General features: G+C 43.1%; 1 protein-coding gene across 1 annotated transcript in view; it reads right to left on the bottom strand.

Moving 5' to 3' along the window:
• The window catches only part of LOC112563018 (dual 3',5'-cyclic-AMP and -GMP phosphodiesterase 11-like), a 92,045-nt gene that overhangs the window by 16,821 nt on the left and 54,732 nt on the right, over positions 1–20,492 (bottom strand). The window contains 4 exon segments of the mRNA XM_025236701.1: positions 22–48; positions 10,188–10,325; positions 12,406–12,495; positions 12,905–13,066. Coding sequence (XP_025092486.1) covers positions 22–48; positions 10,188–10,325; positions 12,406–12,495; positions 12,905–13,066 — 417 coding nt within the window.

Here is a 20,492-nt window from a genome sequence, read left to right on the forward strand (position 1 = left end):
AAGAACAGATACAGTAATCACCGAGTCACAATTGCGTTTGTTTTTGTCCTGCAAGAAAAAAGAAAGACAAGAAACAAATGAAGTGCTGAAAAATGAACAGTGCTCACCATCATGCTAAAATGTCACACTGCACAAACATGAAATACAACTGTTGTGCGTTCAACATTATTAGTGAAGGTGTATAAAATACGTTACTCGTTGAACAGGTGACATGCAAAGATCTGGAAAATAAGATTTTTCGTGAGAAACATCACATCAGTGTAAGATCAGTGGAGGGACGGGGATGTGAAAGGGTGTGGGGTGGAAAGGTAGGTGAAGCATATACTTTGATATGGGTTCAACTGGAAGGATTTGTTTTCTGTTTGTGCAATCGTTGATTAAACTAACAAACAGATTTAAGTACGCGCTGATCACAAATAAATTTATCGGGTAGGTGCATGGGTAGTGTAGTGTTTTAAAGTGACCTTACGTTGCTAGGGTGCGCAAGGTGAGGGGAAATAGGTGCAAATGACAATATCCCTTGTCATGACATGTATCAGACACACGAACATCTAACCACGCATGATGATATATCGAGGTTAATCAATACTTGTCAGAAAAAAAATTATCATCAGACACATGGTAAAAAAAAAACGGTTCACAACTCCAGATGCTCAAAACGCACTGAGCACACCGCACTGAGCACACCAGACAGGGAGTAAGGGTAAAAAATACAAATACAAATAAGGGGAGTGAAGCGGCTGTTGCCACCCGCCTCTGAGTCACAGACAACACAAACAAAAGCATAACAAACGCGACACCCGAGGTCGGAGACCAAAGATGACGACAAGGCACGCAGCCCCAAGACTTCACGCCAACTGTTGACTCAACTCCATGTTTTGCCCAACACTGTGGTGACAAGGTCCGACAGCAAGGGTTATGGTCCTTGGCCGATCGACCTGGCGGGTGAGATGGCCATTTTCGCGATACGTATCGTGTTCAAAGAGTTGCATGTGGATAATGCACACAGAGGACAGGCAAGCTCAGCACCGCACTAAGCGTTTCAAAAAACAGTTTATTCTTATCAACAGTCGGCATCATTCACGCGACGCTACAGTTCGGATGGAATGACAATGAATCTTCAGCGGATAATCAAACTCATTTCCTTTCACCATCAGCTACATATGTACCCATCTCTCATAGCCCCCAGTCTGTTACAAGTCCATCATAGTCCCAAGTATGCTAAACGTCCCTCATAGCAATCAGTCTGTTACACGTGCTACATGTCCCTCGTAGCCCCCAGACAGGTGCTGCACACATCCCTACCTTGACGGCGAGTACCCAGGATTGAAAAGAAAAACAGTTTCAAAGCTTAACCATAACATCTGTTACAAGAGAAACCTCTAGTTTCTTTACAGTTTTTACACCCGAGACAAATTTAAAAAATGACTGCTTGGTGCGAGATACCATACACCCACCTCCGTTCTCGAAATACTCGCCTATAAACATCATCATGGACAGAACGACATCAACAGCATTTGACGTCAGGATTGTACACATACGCTTACACTGAGGGTCTCAGCCAATGGGAGAGCTTGGGAATACATGTCATTTAGGCATCTCTGACGTCACGATTTCGACCTCCTGCGCATGGTGACGTCTGTAGGAGCGTGAGTCGAGATGAGTAGAGGATGGTTACTCACGTTGAGGAAACATCTTGCAATGAGCGCGACAGCAGAGGAGTTACAGCAACATGTCACGTGACATTTCGAGGCAACAAAACATTTCTAGCTACGCTGAGTCAGCATTTCATTTTCTTTACGAGATCGTCGATCAAGGACAATGAAGCATTATAAAGACACACACACACTAACATACGGAAATTGAGTCGACACCTTCGCTCAACCTAGTACATCAGAGTTGTTCCCCCTTCTCACTTTTCGCTTGAAAGCTAGCAATCCCCAATACGTGTTAATTAATTATTTCTTTGGCGGTGTTGGGTTTTGTTTAATGTATTTGTTTGCTCGTCTCCTATTCCACCTTTTAACGACAAATTAAATTCAGAAGAAGTGAAGCTACTGCTATCATTTCCGTCGTAACGACATTCTAACGACGACAACGGAAAAACGCATGGAAGGACCAGAAGAACCATTTCCGTCGTAACGACGTTCTAATGAAGAGAAAGGAGAAACGCATGGAAGGACAAGAACAAGAGGACGATTGCGAGGAGGAAGTGGTTCACCATACGACTACGAAACAGCCTTCAGCGCGGTCGCCGCAAGAACCTGGAGATTCGAACAGTCTGGAAAAAGGTCAGGAGGTGATAATTCTGCTGAATATGTAAAAACTGTGTAAATCTTCCCTCAAAGTACGCACACACAGAAGCTCTCTAGCAGTTAAGGTGGCTTTAAAAGTGCATGACAGAAAATTACTCGGCAAACGTTGTCTGAGGAAGCATGTTAAACAATCGATCTTTGCACAACCTGCTAAACTCGTTTTACTTGCAGCTTCCTCCACCATCACCCTCCCGCCATTCCGTGCATATAGAAAAGACTGGATTAGGATTATCTGGCTATGAAAGCAAATACTATCTGGACGTTAACACGCTAAGTGTTAAACATGAATGGATTCGTCCAAACGCAATCCGGATATTGAAAAGCCCGCGGGAGAAGACAAGGTCTTTAGGTGCAGATGAAAATCGAAAAATCGCAGGCTGGAGGTACACTGTCAAAAAAGTGCTTTGTGGTGCAAGACAAGGAAGGTATCAGGATGCTGAAAGTTAGTTAAATTAATGTACAAGGGTATCTATCTGATGCTGAAGAAGTTATCAAGATGTCAGAGTTAGTTATTTCCGGAAAAGAACAGGCACCTGAAAACAATTTGTTTGAATTTATATCGTCGTTGTCTGCCACTGAACAATTTCATCAGAATCCACAATATATACAATCACGGTAAAGACAGAACTATTTCCGAAAAACCATTTTCTTCTATCAAAGTAGCATGAGCTGGTTCAACACCAGCGGACACCGACATGGAGGTTGGGGCGGGAGGAGGTGGATGAGACAGAAGAGAAAGACTTCCTAGACCTTGTCCAGACAAATATTTTCTCGCACGGTGAAAGATACAATCGTAATGCAAGCATGTTGGACAAAGAAGATATTAAAACAGAGCGTGCTGGAGTATTGATTTAACAGCAGGTAGATTGTTGTTTTCTTCCCCTCCTCCTCCCCCTCCCCACCTTTACAGCACAGCCGCCACTAACCGCAGACAAAATGTTGCAGCAGCGGACTGCTGAATTATTCAACGTATAACTTAGCCATACGTCACCATACGTCATCATACCCCTACCCCACCCCATCCTACCCCACCTTGGATTCCTCAGCCTCTTGTGGCGTGGTATCCTCGAAGTGCTGTAACAGCCCGAATGAGCAATTAGAATGGTGGAAGTCCACTTTAGTCCACTCTAGCGTGCGGTTTCAGACTCACTGGGCTAGAGAGTAGTTTTCAGTGCTACCCAAGCTAATTTGTGTGGTGTCAGATCCATCAATAAAAAAGTACTTGCAGTTTATAGGTGCAGCCATGCACAAACAAATCTTTTCTTAGTAAACTTTGCGGAAAACACTGTCTTGGTGAACGGGCGAGAAGAATAACAGACACACAGACATCCTATGAAAAATAGTCTATCAACCCTAACATAAGTAAATACTATTAAACATACCTACGTTTTGAAGTGTCGCAGCATTCTGAATAAGCTTCTTTAACTCATATTGTTTTCATATTTTAAATTGAACCTAGGTTAGATTGAAATTTATTTATCAAGTACAACAGCGTTAGAAATCGGCAGTCAGAAATTTAACTCAGAATACAAAGATAGCAAATAACAGGCTGACATGTCTGATGGAGTCGTTAGAGAGCATCGGGGGCGGATGCCTTCAAAGGAAAGGTTGATTTCAAAGTTAAATTGTGAGCGAATACAAACAGCTTCACTTTAAACAATAAACTCTGTAAGTGAACGCCATTATGTACTCATTTGTTGTCCATTCCATTATCATTAGGTTTGTTGTGCAGTCACCTGCCCTGGCTTTTTGGTATTATACCGGCCCGCCGCATAGCTACGAATATTGAGACCAGCAAAAAAAAACTTTGTCCACCCCTGAACAAGATAATAAAGTAAACCCGGCTGCACGCTGGATGTGTACTCAACATGTAAATGTTCTGAACTGAACACAAAGCCAGGTACAGACCACGTCTTCCGAAACAGAAGAGGACCTGTGTTCTGACTTGCTCCGCGCACTTTCTCTCCTTTCTCTCCCTTGCCCGCTGGCTATTACCGTTTGTTTGCATAACTGTCTAGTGTCAATTGAGAACAGAATGTCATTGCATGGCCTGGCGGTCACATCAAAGATCGGACATGTCTTGACATTTCAAAACTCTTTTACAAGAGGAAATTGCGAAATAATTTAGACAATGGGTTTCTCCAGATCTTATCCCCCGTGTTATAGGCAGCCAGGCATACGGAGTAATGGAGATGAAACAGCTCCCTTTATTGTCAAAGTCGTAAAGGGAAGCAAATTTCTTTGCGACAAGAGCAGAGAGAGAGAGAAAGAATTTGCCACGAAGCATTTCAGGTTAAAGCAATGCAGGACTGCCATGGCAACAATGACGCACGTCTTTCTAATGGCACAAGCTTGGGTGGCAGAAAGCAGACAGTCTCCAGATCGCCGAAAACAATTTTTAAAAGTTTCTCGTCGGCGTCACCAGGGTTCGGAGGGTCCTTGACCATACTCGGCGCCGGATCTGCTCCCGGATGACAAGTCTAGTGACAGAACACAGCGACTGGCATCCACTCCACTGCTTGCAACCATTTCTCGAAGCTGATGCTCAAAACAATTCGACAATCTCACGAACAGAAACACACACACAAAAGCACGCACGCACAAACACACAAAAGCAAAATGATAAGCAAACATGTCTGACGATCACTGACGTTCCACAGAACGCAGACGAGGTTGGACAGTAAGCGACGACTTGATGATCAGAAAGACAGAGGAGGCTGGAGGTGGTTGTTGGCAGGGGAAGAAAGAGAAAGCAAGACCGTCACTAACTACTGATAAACCTCGGCCCACACTTGCAGCTCTTCTGACTGCGTGATTACAGAGGAACCGTCGACAGGCTTGTTTTGCCGGACGGGAGGCGACCGTCAGAAAGCTCGTGCGCTACGCCATCTGCTATATTTATCGACCCGGCGTATCGATGATGCCTCTCCTTAAGCCGGCATCACGGTTAGATGTCGCCACCAACAACAAAGCCCGCCCTACACGGAGTATGATGTGGGTGGGTGGCCGGGGTAGTCCCGCGGTCTGACGCTCGCGATTAATTCAAACACAGTACGTCATCAGTCTCAAGCGCCCTCTGATCTGTCTGCGTCTGGGACGGTGCTGTACCCAGCTCGTGTCTGGACAACCATCGGGCTAATGAATAGGTCGCAGTTCGTGCCAAAATGAGACAGAAACCCCACCTAGACCCTCCCTCTCTACAATAATTCTCATCAGTGGCTGACGTTGGTGATCAGGAGACTAAGCCATGCAGCCCGATGTTCTCGGAGGAGAACAGGAAAAGACGACAGGCGTCAACACTAAATTATAATAATTCGTATATGAAGACTGGAGGTAAGCCCTTGTAAACAATCGTCTGACAAAACATATTTCGGATGTTGATTCAACGTCGTCGACGACTACAGACGGTCTTAGTTCAGAAACATTTCTGTTTGCTGCCCACAACGGCCTAAGCTGTGTTTCCCTAGTTCACCCTCGTCAGATGTAGTCAGGACAGCCGAGTGGCGGTGTAAGCTAAAGAAATGTTTTAAAGGAAACAGTATAATGTTATTTCAAAATAAACTCTCCAAATATCATCACAGTCAAGCCAAAACGCCATTAAGAGAATGACAAGTCTAAACAGCAAACTGCGTGTTGCAGGATTTATGCATTTTCCTACAGAAAATTACTTTAAATTCATGGCTGGATAACATTTCTTTTTATTTTAGATATATATTAGCACTTGACAAGTTTCACCACATTTCAGCATTGATTCAAGAAAGTGGAAAGTAACATAACATTACTATACAGTTGGTCCAGTAGGGGACAAAAATCTCATTTGACAATAAAACAAACACATTTTCACGGATTAAAAGATTCAAACGCATTTCCTGCATTAGCCAGAAAGGACACAACTCTACTCAACATGCTCAGCCACAGACGCAAAAAGTCACATGATTAACAGTGATTTACAACTTTCACATGGCCGGATATCAAATTTCCTTTTCATCGCAGCGAACGTGGGAGGAAAAGATATAAAGTTACATAGGGTACAATAACATGAAATTCTGGATAGAAAAACTTAATGAAGATCAATAATATATGTATAAACGCAATGAAACGTTTTTGCATTGCAATGTTGTAAAGGGAAGAAAACCCTTATTACATTTTACTCCATACATTTTAAGCTCATTTGTTAGTGAACATTATAGAGTAGCAATAGTATTAGAAAGAAAAATGTTCTGATGCATACTGACTAGATTTGTCACGCGTTTGTAGAATTCTTTACTGTGCAATGCAGGACAATAATTTATCCCTTAACCTACTGAGGACTAGTTGTCATGATAGACAAAAAAGCGGTTCACTCATTTTTTTCACACGGAGCTAGAATGATTGTACAAGAAGATAAGACAGTGTTCTACAACAACAGCAAAACATAATAATAATGATGCTAACGGTAAAGATGGTGACGATGCTGATAATATTAATGGAGCACAGTTATAACTTGAACCAAATCTGATGTTCTTATAAAAACTATCACAATTTTTTAATAAATGGGATCAATTGTATTTTAGCAGTTCACGCTTTTTGTGGAGCTGAAAAATGCTGTTAAATTCTGTTGAATTAGGACACTAAGCTAACATTCAGGTACCCTCGTCTTTCAACCTTAATCACAGACTAAAATATAGTGAAATTCCTCTCCAATATCACAAGATTTACATTTAGTTCAATGCACTGACAAAGTTTGTAGACTATATTTTGTTAGCGAATTCTCCTCCTGTCCACTATAGGTGTATTACCAATGGTTCCAAACAAACAAATACACAGGAAAAATTTTGACAAAGATCTTGACATCACTGACGTTAAAGTCGGTTGACAGGGCACTTCATACATTATAGTGAGTAAGGATGCGGGGTAAGCAAAGGGTTACCCGAAGCACAGACCTTCAACACCGCACTTATCACACCACATCACATCTATGTCCAGACACTAACGACACGCATGTCGATTACTGGTTTGATCGAGCTTGGACTCCATTGAAGCAGCAGATCCAACGTTGGAAATAAAATCACAGAAGAACTGCAAATTCAAAGGTCAAAGGTCACCAGAAATTAATGCTGGATGCTTTAAATCATGTAACAGCGATATTCAGAAGTGTACATAAATCTAGCTTGATACACAACCACTACGTGATCTGTGCTTACTTTCCGAAGGAAAACAACAATGCTTTGTGACAGAATATCAGCAGATACAACCTCTGTCGCAATATTTCACTATAAAAAAAAATCACTTGAAGGTTGTCTCTTTGCGTCGTCTGCTTACTGAGATGTTTCGGTTTCTGAAAGTTTATTTCAAAAATGTTATATCCATTTAACTCAATGGCTTCAAGGCTATTCAAATTGTGTCTTTTGTCACTGAAATTATCGCTACATTGTGGAGGGCGAACCTATCGCGAGCGGTGCTAAACGAACGAGAACCATAACACCAGAGTGACGTCACACCGCTTTCCCGCGCTCGAGCAGGACTGTGCGCCTCACGTTGATTGCACGCGTCCTTTACAAGAGGATGTTTCATAAACGGCTGCACATTACGACGATGATATTTACAGAGTAGACATGTTTTGCCGATACATATCGATGATTTAAAAGCAAAGCAAAACAAAACAAAACAAAACAACCAAAAAACAAAAACAAAAAACAAAAAAAAACAACAACAGTGAACCACGCATTATGGTCTTTAGATAAAGAAAACAAAGTTCACCCCACCCTTACACTCTTGTTCCTGTTACGTGCGTAGAACGTCACTCCATCTTTGCATGTCACGTGTCACGTGCCAGCACTCAAGTGTTTAGAGTCTGAGGTTGTCTGCTACCCTCCAACGTTTCCCCTTCTTCAACGTGCAGGCTCCTTCGCCGGCAGCAAGTTTCTTCAGCAAGTGTTTTCCATTCCTGTTTTTTTTTTTTTCTGGATGCTTCACGACGCCACTCACACGCAGGAAACGGGTGGCTCAGGTGTTGCAGCTGGTCTCACCTGGTAATCCAAGTGCTCCTCCTCCTGACGCGCAAGGTTTTTCCTCCAGTCCCTCATTTCATTGTTTGGTATCGTAATTATACTCTGCCATCGGCTGCTGCCGCCCTCAGAGTTAACTATCTTTCCTACTTGTCCTTTGGTGTAAATTCGAATGACAGAAGAGTTTTTAAATATATAAAAATAATAATCATTCCTCAAGCCAATCACTCACTACTCCATCTGTCAGATTTGCCTAAAAGCAGTTCGCTGCCAAGATGTCTGCGGAAGCAGGCACACCAAACCGTTATACAAATGATTCATCAAGAACTCATTTACAATTATGCTTCTGCTCAAGTGAAGATAAAATGTTTACATGCCACACGATCAGTTTCTTGTGCTCAATCGCTTCCTTCAAAACAAATCGAAACTGAAGGCTATGGCTGTTACCTACAATTCAAAAGAACTAAATGTATCCTAGTAAACAACAACTTACCCACATTTATCATAAGCAAGCCGTCTTTTTGTGAGGGATAATTAATGCGTTGAAAGATTACGAGAATTATAGTTTATTAAAACAGGAAGTTAACAACTGAAACTGTTGTTCTTTTTAACCTCAAAGCGCAGCTGGTAAAAAATAGTTGTATTTGCGTCTGATCATTTGGCACTCCCACTAACAATGTGTGTGTGGAGAGTATACCCAGACTTCGTGATGTTTCCATTCGATGGTTGCGATAATTTTGACAGGCCCATGGAGACCGAAAGGTAGTGAGAGAGAGATAGATGCTTCTGGACAGGCAGCTGTACCACAAACGCAGGAAGCCAAAGCGGATAAATCGAGATAACAGTTGCTCTGAGACAATGGAAATTTTAAAAAAATATCATCGCGCAAAAAAAAGAAAGAAAGAGCGGGTGGACAAACAAAACTGCAGGACGATGCAGACTGATGATGACGGAAACCTTGGGAGTCATTTTCTATCCAGTGTTTGCATGTCCACGCTCAGATAATCATTAAAAAAAGAAGGCCCCGAAATTTCCGCAGCAGAACGATGTTTTGAAAACACGCTGGCAACGAAATCAAAACATTCCAACACGGAATTCTGACGATGACATGTCAACACTGCGGTGGGCTTGTCCTCCGTGTCGCAGCCGCGGCTGGGGAAGATAAACACATAAAAAGAAGGAAAAATGCTGAAAGGTTCAATATGGCGTTTTTTTTAATTGGTTTTTTTTTCATTTTGCTTTGAACTGGCGCAGACGATGCAGGCAACAGTTCTATGACTCACTCTGAAGATATGTCACACAACAATTTTTCAGGCGTATTCAGGTGCAATTTCTTTCTTTTGACTAGGTAATACCCTGCGCAAGAATACTTTGGAAAGTCTGCACGAATTCCACCCTTCCGATTTTAAAATATAGGCCTACAAACACCACCATGCACCGAATGAGGTCGGAATTATGATGCCACTCAGATATCAACATATCTAATTAACATATGGTCCATTACCCGAGGCCTTTAACAATGTAAAGGTATCCATGTACAATCCTCAAGTCCGTGTTGTTGACCTCGACCCGTGCATGGGTAAGTTTGTAGACGTGCATCTCGCGAACAGAAAGAAAAGGGTATTCGCCCAGGTTTAAGGGAAATGGCATTCTGCATGACGCTTTGCCCACTCAGAGAAAAATCGTACCCCACGAGACCTTTAACTGCTGTGTGCGACAAGAGAAAACTGACCTGCAGAGAGAGAGAGAAATGATTAGACTAGTTGCAGGTCTAAATACTACATGGCTTCAGCGGCTGAAAAAGAAATACATCACAGCAAACAAACTCATCAGGCGATTGCAAAAGACAAAACAATCAATAATTAAGTGCGCCAAGAGCACCTACCTTGGAGGCATCGTCGACGAGCAGGACCTGGCAGCGCTGGCACTGCAGGAGCGACTGAGTGTGCATCATGATCTTGTGGATGAGGTTGGCCACGTTGCTCTGCTCCTCAAAGATGACGCTGGCCAGATCCAGCAACACCTGCGACAACAGCAACTGTCTGCATTCAACTGTTCTACGCCGACATCAGCAAATAAGAGGAACTTTTTATTATCTGACAAATAAGTGGATGGTTGGAACGAAGGACAGAACGAATAAATGAAAAAAAAATGAAAGAAGGAAAAAAAGGAACCAATCAACGAACGGATGCGAAAGAACCCGGATCAAACAGATGCGACATTTTAATCGATGAGCAGTTAGGAACAAATGTCAAAAATGAAGCTGTTGGCCAATAAGAGATAAGGTAACATCCAGCAGATAAGAAAGTCAGAAATAAAAGTGACAGCCACATAAACCAGGTTTCCCAATGGAGAGGGGCGAAAATTACCCGCCACCCATGAAAATCAAGGAGTGCCTGATCATCAGCACAGCCCTAGAATCCCTGCCACACACCCCGCCTTGTAGGTGATGTGCGCGACTCAAGGACCGATAGTCTGGCAGAACACGGCAACTGGCAAAACACTGGCAAAAACAGGTTTGAGCAAACGAACTGGCAAAACTGCCGTTAGCAAAAGCACTGGGGAAATCGGTTGCTGCAAACACACTAAGAAGGGAGCAGGTCATTAAGGCTGTAATTGCTGTTGGCTGTTTTTGCCATTCTCTCGATCTCGTCAAGATGCATTCCCCTCCCAAACCGGTGCTAACGACCTAAACTTTACAGGTGAGGATGTCGTGACTGCGTGTCACTTGGTGTGAAGTATACGAGATGTAAATGATGAACAGGGTGTATAAAACTTTTATGCATTTACACCTGTCATCTATGGTGTGATGTTACCAACAAAACAATTTAGTCCATCGAGCAGAGTGACGAACAAAGGAAACAAATTTATTTAGTCATAGAGTGACATACCAACGAGACAAATGTATTTAGTCAAGTGAGGGAAAACTAAAGATTATTTCTTTTATCGCCCTACTATATCCGGTCTGCTTGACAGGTTGTAATTTTAAGGGCCACTGGCTCAATAGTTCCCGGAGGCTTGGAGGTTTATCCTGCGGCCAGACGAGCTCAGGTTCGACACCGCAGCTCGAAAGGAAACAGACTCTTCTGTTTGGCCTTGACAACTTCATCAATTATGAACATGTCGCGTCCTCGCTTGTTCCATCACAAAACAAACTTCACATCTATTTCCCTGAGCAAGAAAATAGTGTTGGCAGGTGCAGGCAGTTCTCATTTCCGCCCTGGTGTCCTGACCACAAACAAGCAGGCCGCGCGAGCGTTTGCGTGATGAATGCCGGACCCGCTCGCTTCATTGCACAGCAGACAGAACTCCGTCTGTGCCTGCTCCAGTTTCCGCTTTTGCGCAGAGAACAAAAGCGTAGCAACAATGATGATGAGGGGAGCAGGAGAGACGAAGTAGTCACTTTTCCGTCCCTCCATCCCACCCTGTGTGTGGGGAAAATAGGTGATGGAGAATTTGCTATTCTTCAGCCGTGCAGAGAGAGAAATTGGGGGTGGGGGAGAGGGATAATTCGCAAAAAGTTACATCGTGAATGTCCTCTAATAAGGGAAATTATGATTGTTCGACGAAACATGCCGTCTGAAATATAAACCACAAACCATGCATTTTCCATGAGTTTGCCAAAAGCATCTTTGTTACATGTTATTGTTAAGTGTTACAATGGAAAAACAAGTGTTGTGAAAGATTCTGGTGTCACTGACATGGTTTCCGACAATGATTTTAAAAACAGAAAGAAGTAAAACAACAAAAGAAAAATAGTGTTGTCACACTTTCTGTGTACCGTTCTTTTGTCGGTGTACAATTCGAGATTACCTGGGACCATCAAAGCCATGGCTTTTGCAGTGAGAGATATTCACTCTCAAACAGTTCGTTCCTCACACGACAGCAAACAGATTAGCAGATGACAAACCCAGGTAACGTGTACTTGTAACAATGTACTTGTAACAGGCGAAATGAATGAAATTTAACGTAGACAAAATGTTAAAGAAATGCAAAAGGTAAAGATGTAGATGAAACACGTTTAGATTAAATGAAACAGAGACTTTAATGAAGGTGAAACAAGTTTAAATTAGTTGAAACACATTTGGTGCACATTTAAATACCTGATTGCGTCTGTTCTCTAGCAGCGATCTTCCGTACAGCTGAGCGTTCTTTAAACCGATTCCACAAAATGCTAGGTAGGACGCAAACACCTGGTGAAGAAGAGAGAAAAAAGATTATGAGACATGCAAGACGTATCTGCCAAGGTTCTATTAATTTATATATATATTTAAAAAGGTACCCTAAAAACACAGGTCCACCAATTTCTCTATCTCCAATAACAAAAAACACAAAAACCCAGAATGAAAAAAGAATAAAGAAGAAAGAGAGAAAAAAATAAAAGAAAAAAATTTAAAAAAAAGGAAATAAAAAAAAGAGAACAAATAAAAGACAGCACTAAAACAAAACAAATAAAAAAGAAAAAAAATGAACGAGAAAGTAACGAAGAAAAGAAAACAAACTAAAAAAATAAAAGAACAAAGACAGAATGAAACAAACGAACAAACGAAGGAGAAAAAAAAAACCCAACTCAAAGTAATCTGTTTTCTAAACTTCCGGCACCTTCTCATCGTGCTCGTCAAACGGCTCATCCTTGACACTAATCTTGTTGATGGCCTGCGCCACACCGATCACCTCGCCCTCGCTGTCCTTGATGGGCATGCTGAGGATGCTGCGGGTCTTGTAGCCCATCTTGACATCGATCTCGCTGTTGAAGCGCGGGTCCTGCAACACGTGCGACATCAAACTGCAATCACACTCCGCCTGTCGTTATGGGCAGGTAAGTATCTGCCGCCGGCGTGTGTAGTAGTATCACAGCTCTCATAAACATCAGGGGACTTATCTCCCTTAGCCCAAGAAACATATTAAGCTTGTTTTTGTGGAAGTGGGATGCACAAATAATTGTTAATACCGAATTGTCTATTAATCTTTTTCTCATGCGCACTACACAAGCGTGGGCAGGCACTCAATGAAGTACAGTAAAATTTGCATAAAACTACGCAAAAGCGAGTAAAACTGTCTCATTTAGGCACTTAATAATCATTTTTGCAAATCCTCGGCGATCGTAAAGATATCTGGCTTGTGAGGTCTGGGAGTGTTTAGAGGGCCAAGTATGTTAAATCAGTTACAATTTCGATGTTAGGAACTTAAGTTTTGCATTTTTAAACCGACAGCAGTGCTAAAAGGAATATTTCATCTTAAAAAGTGATTTTTTCCGACGTGGGCTTGAGTTGCTGTGTAGTTGTATTTACGCAATAAAAGAAGAACGAACGAGAGGTATAGATGGTGGGGGAAGGGGTGGCAAGCGGACAACAACCAGTGATCTATCTTCACACGGATGGCGAAAGTTGTCCACATGCTTGTTTCCGCACATCCTGAAACCGTTATTACCCAGTGCTGCACGCATTTCATACGCACAGCACTCTTTTCTTTGTGTGGACCAGCGTGATGAGCGTATTATATAGTCTACACAATACTTTGTTCGCATGAAGTCTCCAAGGACGCCGCCATTATCCCAGGGATGGGTCTGTAATATTGATGAAGCTATTTTTCAGTGCCACCGGAAACTATTTTTTCACCACAAAGTTTTCCACTTTCAGTGAGATTGTATTTCAGGCTACAGTATGTATGCTAAACCATACAAAAACCAATGTTGCTTTTCTGACTGGCTAAAACGTTTTTAGATATTCAGTCCTGATATTTCGATTTAATTGTCCTCTGCTTTGGTTTGTCAGGTTTCTGAAAGCAGACTAAAATGTATTGCCTATTTGTAAAGCACAAACCAAATTAAATGTTGAGTGCTTGGATTGTTGTGCTAACTGAACGCTTATCTGCTCGACCATTTCTAAATGTAATATTTTTACTGAACAAGATCAACAACAAGGTCGAGTGTTTCCGTCTATTTAGTAAGAACATCTGATTGATAATGTGGACCAACAAACAACCATTCATTATCGTCAGCAAGTTCTGTGTGTGTGAGAGAGAGAGAATATGTCAAAATGATAAAGTCATTAAAGAACGAAGAGAAAGAATATTTTACAAGCTATAGGAAGATTTTCACTTTACTCAGCAATCTCTTTCTCTCGCACACAGATGTTAACATTTTACACTCGACACACTCAACAACACACTTGCTTTTGCAAGATGTAACAGACTGAACAAGAATGCTTGCAAAATTCTTTAGCAGACTGTGATCCACACATAATCTCCAGTACAAATGAAAGAACGCCGATAGCTCCCTTCAATGCATCAGCAAAGTACAAAATAAGCAGGAGAGTTTATGTCCACGAGGGTGGATTGTGACATGCGCAATGCAGGTGTAGAAGATCTCTCGGGAAAACGCGAGCTTAGTGCAGGTGTGCAGTTCTCTCTGAGTACAAGTCACGGTAAAAACTACATCCTGTATCAGTTTACCTTTGACAGGCTTAATCACATGAGCTAAGATTCCGACTATCAAAATAAGTGACTAAAAATTCATTTTAAAAAAATCTGAAAATATCTCCTCCTCTTCCTCCCGTAAAAATGTAACTAAAATATAAAATAACGACAAACAAACAAAGCAAAATAAAAAAGAATGGAAACACACTAGTCTTTTTTTTTTAAACGGCCGAGGGAAACGGTCGCTCACTGCTGACGCCACAAGCGGTGCTGGCGGCAGATTCCCGCGGTCCTTACAGTCATCCAGAAAGAGGCTCTTGACGTGCGGGGATCCTCCAGTCGTGACAGCGCAAGCCCGCACGCGGATAGAGGACAGCTGGGGACTAACGGCTACCAGCGGCACTACAGGAAGTCCTAGATAAGGCGGAAAATGCAAGATAATGGACGGGGGATAGGAGAGGATAACTCGTTTACTTCCACTGACGAATTCTCGGACTTTAGCGCCCAAGACGTCCGGCAAAGTCTGCGACTTTGATTGTCTCAGCCTCTCGAGGCCGAGACATTTCTGATGCGATTCTGTCAAAGAATAAGCCCCTTGAACCGCTCTGGCATCACACGAAAGTGAAAAATATGGGTTTTCTCCCCTTTTCTGAAGATAGGTTCTTTTAATTCAATCGACTGCTCTGAAACGATTTGGATTTTTAAAAAATCTCCAAGGAAGACGTCTGATTTTTAATCTTAATAAATGCATTTTATTTCTAGGAGGAATTTCCTTTCTCGCTCGAAGAAAAGCTTTTCTCGAAGAAAAGTTCTGAACTTTCTCACCTTTATTCTTCATTTTTAAAAAAATCTGGTTTTAAGGATAAGAAAGGCTGCAAATTAACGCAAAAGTTTCTTAAAAAATCTTTAAGACGACAAGAAGGTAAAAATGTGATCTGGTTTTTCTTTAAATCATATTTAAAGACACATTTTTTTCCCCTGCGTACAATCCCTGAACTGGGCAAGGCACGGTTTAGTTCACAAAGGTCTTTGTGCCTTTCTGCCCCTCCTCGTTCTTCCTCAGAGAGTTACCGAAGAAATCGAATCCACAACAAGTGAGCACAACCCTTACTCTAAAAGCGAAGTGGCGCCAGGGCTCAGCTTCCAAACTGTTTGCGACTATTGTTATCTTGATATGTAATCTGTTCGACTTTGGATGAGAGGTGGTTCGATTTCAGATTTGGGGTTAGGGGCTGGGACTTTTTGTTATTTTCGAAAGTCATATTGTTTCAACAGTCCATAAATTTGGACACGATTTACCGAACACCACATCTAACGTTAACCGGCTGGAGGAATAGTTCGACCCCAGCCCACTGTGGGAAAGACGGTTGACCTGCTGTTTATAACCCATTTTTTCACTGTGCCAGTCAGCGTCCTGGGTATATCACGTGTCTGGGAAGAATCGAAAGGCCATGTCAGAGTATTACGCGAATTCAAAGGTCCTATCAGAAACGAGATTGCTAGTGTCCTCCCTTCGAAACAAAGTTGTGCTTGCGACTCTAGGGTAGTTGTCGACAGGAGCAGCAATAATCGTCTCAGCCCTGAGATCAGATCGCGTGGTGACGTGCGCAGCCGACGTCAGCGACACCATCTCCATAAACGGGCTTTCTGACAACGGCGTCAAATGACATGTTTGACGTGCACCAACGGGACACGCCGCTCACATCAACGATAAGTCAACGACGGCTGGTGGTCGTGGTCGTGTCGACACCATGACCTAGTTCAACGGCCAGCCGAACTTACTACAGGCTATTCATGACAGTACTTCATGCCCGTCCACTGATTCTTTAGTATTTCTGTCAAATCCTCCGGTGTAGGATATCACGTGGCGGGGAAACGAAGGGCACGCGTCTTGTCTCCGCATGTACAAAGCGGCATCCAGACTCCATGGATCTTGTTTCATACAAGTGACCGTAGTTAAAAAAGACGTGGCAAAGATTTCCCATGAGAAAAAAAACAAACAAACAAAGCAATATACAGAAGTTTGTCCCTGGTTTTCCCATTTTACTCCCTGGGCAATGACTAACCTACGCTTCATGAACACGGCCCCTGGACGAGGTTCAACATGATTACAAGGGAAGCTGCAGTGCAAAAGCGGTGACACGTTAAAACACTCAGGGTGAATTAAGATTGCTTTTATGCTATAAACTGTTTTGTAGTCCTTGTTTTGATTTTTTTTTTATTTTACATTCAATTCATTATTCTCTTTACTCTGACTCACGTATGTGACACACCTTTAAAAGGGCTTCTTGAATCTTTGGCTATGATGTACCTTAAGTCGCCGAATCAGCATAGTCTATAAAAAATAACAACAAAACAAATATGTAATTTATAAAATCTGAATCTGAATGAAATCGGCTAACTCTCAAAACACACCTTCCCCTTGCTACCAACAAAAACACACTACACTAAAAGACCCGTTCGACCGCAGCCCGCCACTTCCAGAAGGCAAATCGAAATGCCGAGACACTTGTGAACCACTCTCACGCGTCGCTCCCTATTGCTACTTCAAAGCACTGCTGAGGCACCGACAAACGGTCTGGCATCCCGAGAATGTCAGGTGTCAAGCAGATAGCGGTCGATGATAAATAAGAGGCTTAGACCTAACGTTCTTCCTCTGAGTCTGTTTTGTTAGCATTTTCAAAGTCGACGACGAGTGTATTACAATTTTCTCTCGAATCCTCGTTCCCCGCGTCTCCCTCTTTCATCTTTTCTCTCTGCCTCTTTGATTCTCTTTCTCTCTCCCACCCACACACACACGTGTCAATACTCCAGTGCTAGTATAAACACGTTCGCTTTTAGTTTCAAAAAGAGAAGGGCGTATGATAAAGAAAAACATGAGACAGAAACCAAAAAGCAGACCCACATCAAATAAATATTTTTTCACCAACAAATTTCTCCTTTGGGAAAAGCAGAGTTCCACAGATTCAAAGATCCCGAGTGACTTTAGTTAATAAGGTCAAACCCCTGGCAGTTGAGTACGAAATGGCTGACATCACAACCTTGTCTTGATGTGGTCACTCAGGCGTCTCTGAAAACTCACTATTACTACAATAACTACAATAACAACAACAAAACAAGATTGACTTCTGCTAACCGCAAACGACATTTTTAGGGGAAAGCAAAGAAAGATGTAGCAGAAAGGGTCCAGGAGCTTGTGGGTGACGGAAGGGAAGACGGGATACTGATGAAGCTCGTAAATTATTTGTGCCTCGCACAGGGGGCTGTTTAGGATTCATGGTAGTAAATTCCGCAGGGCCCGATTTTCCAGTCGAGATTTATTGCTCCAAAATGCACACCTAGTCGGCAGGACTCGAAGCGAGTATTAAAACCTGCGGTTACGACCAACTCGGTCTTTCATAAACGTCGAGGCACCGGGCAATAGGTAACAGCGCGCTTGTGAACGCTCGTGTGGACAGCAATAAACGCGGCGATCACGTGTCGCTCATACGGGCACTAAGCTGCAGCTGTCGAGGCTGGTATGTCGGCACTCGAAACGTCACAGGCATCGTTGTCGTCGTTAATGCACATGAGATAAACTTGTGCACACGGCTTGTGCTCTGGTCGAGGAATTTTCAGGTCGACTGTAGGTCGAGGAGTGTGAGGGTCAAGTCCGTTCAGAACTATTTAACGAGGAAGGGGCTGAGCTTTCTCCCATTTTTCACACCTCTGTCACCACCAGGGTTTGTTGGCAGGTAACTGCGCTTGTCAGGAAATTCAAGCTGCACAAGTCCCCATCACGCTGTATGGCTGTCAAACCTGAACCTTGCTCACCGAGACGGAAACCACATTTGGTTTTGAATGCCTGGATCGTCTGTCCGTCTAATAATTTAATACTTCCTGAGACTCTTCCGAGTCTTTACAAGTAATACATACCGAACGAGTCAGCACGCAGCGCAACCTCTGCTCATAATCGTCAAACGGCAAAAACTGGCTTGGTTCGGCCATGTCTCTCGACACGACACCTTGAGGAGTACATCGAAAGTGGACCAGGCCGAGGCAGGCAGAAGAAAAACTGGTTAACGAACATAACCGAATAGACAAGTTACTCAGTGAGAGAATTTCTAAACGGAGAGAAAGAGTGCCCTCTATGGCTGTCCATTGCCGCTGCTGCGTGTCGTCAGGGTCCTCCCCGATGACTGGACCGACGGGTCAGCACCACGTGCGGGCAGGCCTGCTCCTAGTCCGGCCAGTGCCAGTCAAGGAGGTTAGTCCTTGTAGCTTACGTACTCTCTCGGTCTACTAGGAGGATTCTCGGTACTTGACAGCAGATGAGACAGATTCACCGCGAGCCACTCTGGCTCTGTATCCAGATAGAAATTACGAGGACCAGAAGTGGGATCTCAATCCACAGGCTGTCTTGGTGACAAGCGTTTTAGCGCTGCGCCACCAGGCCACCCTCCTGCTGATCAATCATCATACAACCGGCAAAATAATTCTTTCGGATGAACTGTTTTAGAAACAACGCGCAGAATGTTGAGTCAACAAAGGGAGACAAATATGCGACCCAACCCCACCATCCCAACTTAAAGGAAAAAACCCAACGTTTATAAATCCCGCGCTCAATATTGGCTTCAAAATATTTCAAGAAAATTCAAACTTTACTGTTAGATATGAGAGACTGCATCTCAACAACAACAACAACAACAACACAACAACTGTGTGTGACAGAGTCTCCCCAACATGTGTCCACGCGGATACGATGGACTCACACACGTGATAAATGGGAACTCGCGTATTTTCGCGTGAACAGAGCCGATAACCTTGAAACTTCACGTTAGGAAGAGCGAGATCTTCATACCACGTGACAGGAAGCTCGTCACAATCTTTCAGACTTTCAGACGCTAAGCATGTCCGTATAATGTTTCCTGTTTGCATAACCCCAACCTAACAGACAAACAACAGTACCCACCTCCTACACCACCACCACCACCACACCACTCCCAAAAAAGCCCAACAAACCAAAGCTTGAATGCATTTGTACTTTATGAGATACAGCAAATGTAGCTGCTCTCTGCCTATCAAGCTATTTTGACGGAATCGAGGAAATCCGAGGTGGCCCACTTTCATAAATAACTGCTCGACCACTGTCCAGACGATGTATGTCGGTCGTAAACACAGACCTAAAAGTGTGTGTGTGGGGGTGTGCGGCTGATGTTCAGGACCGCACGTGCGCCACGCGGTCCATCCCGTTGGAGGCTGACCGCAATCTCGCAGCGCCACGACAACAGAACGCCTTCAACTACCAGTGCTTGAACAAGACGTCTGCCAACGGATTCCTGCAGGGCCGGTGCTGCAAGCAGCCAACAACAAATCTCTTATTAAAGCCAGAATCCCAAGGTCTCGCCTTAAGTATTGCATAAAGATGGGACGACTGGGTGGGTTGGGTGGGGTGGAGGTAGGAGCCATTGCAACGTGATGTTTGGTCTGTAAACATCGTGTCCTGCGTGCTTCGGTTTTAATTCCTTGCAGTTCACTCCAACACGTATACAAACAGTCCCTAGGACGTTTACGGACATCCGAACTCACGAATGAACTGCCACAGACATTATTAATAATTTAGAAGTTCCAGTTACCAACAGTTCGTTGTCACGAACATGCGGAGTAGTTTACAGTTTTAATATTGTATTTAAGATCATCTATATGTTTGGAAATGCTTCTAAAATGTTTGATGTGTATATACAGGTGTAATATATGAGTAAATGATACTGGAGATCAACTGTAGGTAGGTGTT

Source organism: Pomacea canaliculata, linkage group LG1, assembly GCF_003073045.1.
Source record: "Pomacea canaliculata isolate SZHN2017 linkage group LG1, ASM307304v1, whole genome shotgun sequence".
In the NCBI taxonomy this organism is placed as follows: domain Eukaryota; kingdom Metazoa; phylum Mollusca; class Gastropoda; order Architaenioglossa; family Ampullariidae; genus Pomacea; species Pomacea canaliculata.